At 65.5% G+C, this 2,290-nt stretch overlaps 1 protein-coding gene across 1 annotated transcript in view; it reads right to left on the bottom strand.

Moving 5' to 3' along the window:
* LOC130587425 (TBC1 domain family member 25-like) overlaps positions 1-2,284 on the bottom strand; it is an 11,138-nt gene extending 8,854 nt beyond the window's left edge. Inside the window, exons 1-2 of the mRNA XM_057388396.1 lie at positions 2,120-2,284; positions 6-92 (exon numbers count right to left, since the gene is read on the bottom strand). Coding sequence (XP_057244379.1) covers positions 6-92; positions 2,120-2,209 — 177 coding nt within the window. The 5' untranslated portion in view covers positions 2,210-2,284. The remainder of the gene's footprint in view (positions 1-5; positions 93-2,119) is intronic.
* Between the last annotated feature and the right edge of the window lie 6 nt (positions 2,285-2,290).

Here is a 2,290-nt window from a genome sequence, read left to right as displayed (position 1 = left end):
CGGGCCAGGATGTGCTGCAGAACGTCCAGAGAGGTGATCTGGGGGTCCACGGCGAAGGAACGGAACTCGGGCGGCTGCTGCCCCTCGCTCTTCTGCGGGGGGAGAATCGGGGGGACCCCATTAGAGAGACCGGGGAATCCTGGGGGGTCCTAATTGCTCCCAGAGAGTCCCAGTTGGTCTCAGAGGGTCCTTGAGGGGTCCCAGTTGGTTCTGGTTGGTGCCAGAAGGTCCCCAGGGGGGTCCCAGTTGGTCCCGTTTGGTCCCCATTTGGTCCCAAAGGGTCCCGGTTGGCCCCAGTTGGTCCCGGAGATCCCCAGGGGGTCCCAGAGGGTCCCCAGTTGGTCCCTGGGGGGTCCCAGTTGGTCCCGGAGGTTCCCCCAGGGGGTCCCGTTTGGTTACAGAGGGTCACTGGATGGTCCCAGTTGGTCTCAGAGGGTCCCTGGGGGGTTCCGGTTGGTCCCAGAGGGTCCCCAGGGGGTCCCAGTTGGTCCAGTTTGGTCCCCGTTTGGTCCCAAAGGGTTCCAGGTGGTCCCAAGTGGTCCCAGAGGGTCCCTGGGTTGTCCCAGAGGGTCCTGTTTGGTCCCAGAAGGTCCCCAGGGGATCCTGGAGGATCCCTGGGGGGTCCCATTTGGTCCCAGTTGATCCCAGAGGGTCCCCGAGGGGTCCCAGATGGTCCCAAAGGGTCACCAGGGAGCCCCAGTTGGTCCTGTTTGGTCCCCGTTTGGTCCCAAAGGATGCCCGGGGGGTCCCGTTTGGTTATGGAGGGTCCCTGGATAGGCCCAGTTGGTCCCAGAGGGTCCTGGTTGGTCCCAGAGGATCCCTGGGGGGTCCTGTTTGGTCCCCATTTGGTCCCAGTTGATCCCAGAGGGTCCCCAGTTGGTCCTGGAGGGTCCCCGGGGGATTCTGGGGGATCCCAGAGGGTCCCTGGGTGGTCCCAAGTGGTCCCAGAGGGTCCCCAGGGGGTCCCGTTTGGTTATGGAGGATCCCTGGATAGTCCCAGTTGGTCCTGGAGGGTCCCCGGGGGATTCTGGGGGATCCCAGAGGGTCCCTGGGTGGTCCCAAGTGGTCCCAGAGGGTCCTCAGGGGGTTCTGGGGGGTCCCAGTTGGTCCCAGAGGGTCCCAGTTGGTCCCAGAGGGTCCCCGAGAGGTCCTGGACGGTCCCTGGGGGGTCCTGTTTGGTCCCCATTTGGTCCCAGTTGGTCCCCAGGGGGTCCCGGTTGGTCCCAGTTGGTCCCAGAGGGTCCCCGGAGGTTCCCCCAGGGGGTCCCAGTGTGTCCCGTTTGGTCCCAAAGGGTCCCCAAGGGGGGTTTTGGTTGGTCCCAGAGGGTCCCCAGTTGGTCCCGGGGCTTCCTGGTTGGCCCCGGAGGCTCCCCAGGGGGTCCCCGGGGGTCCTGGAGGGTCCCTGGGGGGTCCTGTTTGGTCCCCATTTGGTCCCAGTTGATCCCAGAGGGTCCCCGGGGGTTACGGTTATGGAGGGTCCCTGGATAGCCCCAGTTGGTCTTGGAGGGTCCCTGAGTGGTCCCAAGTGGTCCCAGAGGGTCACCAGGGGGGTCCCAGTTGGTCCTGTTTGGTCCCCATTTGGTCCCAGTTGATCCCAGAAGGTCCCCAGGGGTTATGGTTATGGAGGGTCCCTGAGTGGTCCCAAGTGGTCCCAGAGGGCCCTCAGGGAGTCCCAATTGGTCCCAGTTTGGTCCCAGTTTGGTCCCAGTTGGTCCCAGTTTGCTCCCGGTTGGTCCCAGTTGCTCCCGGTTCGTCCCAGTTGGTCCCAGTTGATCCCAGTTAGTCCCAGTTGCTCCCGGTTGGTTCCCAGGGCTCCCCCATTTCCCGGAGATCCCCGGCCCCTCAGGGCAAACCAAGATGGCGGCGCTCTCCCGTCCCCATGGCAACAGCGCGCGCCCCCTCCGCTGCTGATTGGCTGCCGCACATCACGTGACCCCAAAAAAGCGGGAAACTTCCCAACTTTTTCACATCAAGTGTGGCCACGCCCCTTTCCTCGAAGCTGATTGGCTGCTGGTGGTCACATGACACACGCAGAGCCACCTCCTTAACACCTCGCAGACCCCACCACAAAGCCCCGCCCACCATGAAGCCCCGCCCACCGCGAAGCCCCGCCCCTCACCTTGACGCGCACGCGCACAACCTCGCACTCCTCCTCCAGCGAGGCCCCGCCCCCCGGCGAGGCCCCGCCCCCCGCGGTCGCCGCCGCCATGTTGGGGGGTGGGGAAGGTCTCGGCCGGGATTCGCCGCCACCGCCCCCCCCGAGCCGGGGAAGCGGGGGGACAGCTGTTAC

This window comes from Malurus melanocephalus, unplaced genomic scaffold, assembly GCF_030028575.1.
Source record: "Malurus melanocephalus ecotype Western Australia unplaced genomic scaffold, MMel_1.1 scaffold_1898, whole genome shotgun sequence".
NCBI classification, from domain to species: domain Eukaryota; kingdom Metazoa; phylum Chordata; class Aves; order Passeriformes; family Maluridae; genus Malurus; species Malurus melanocephalus.
The sequence above is the reverse complement of the archived record's forward strand: the minus strand, read 5'-3'. Positions and strand labels throughout refer to the sequence as shown.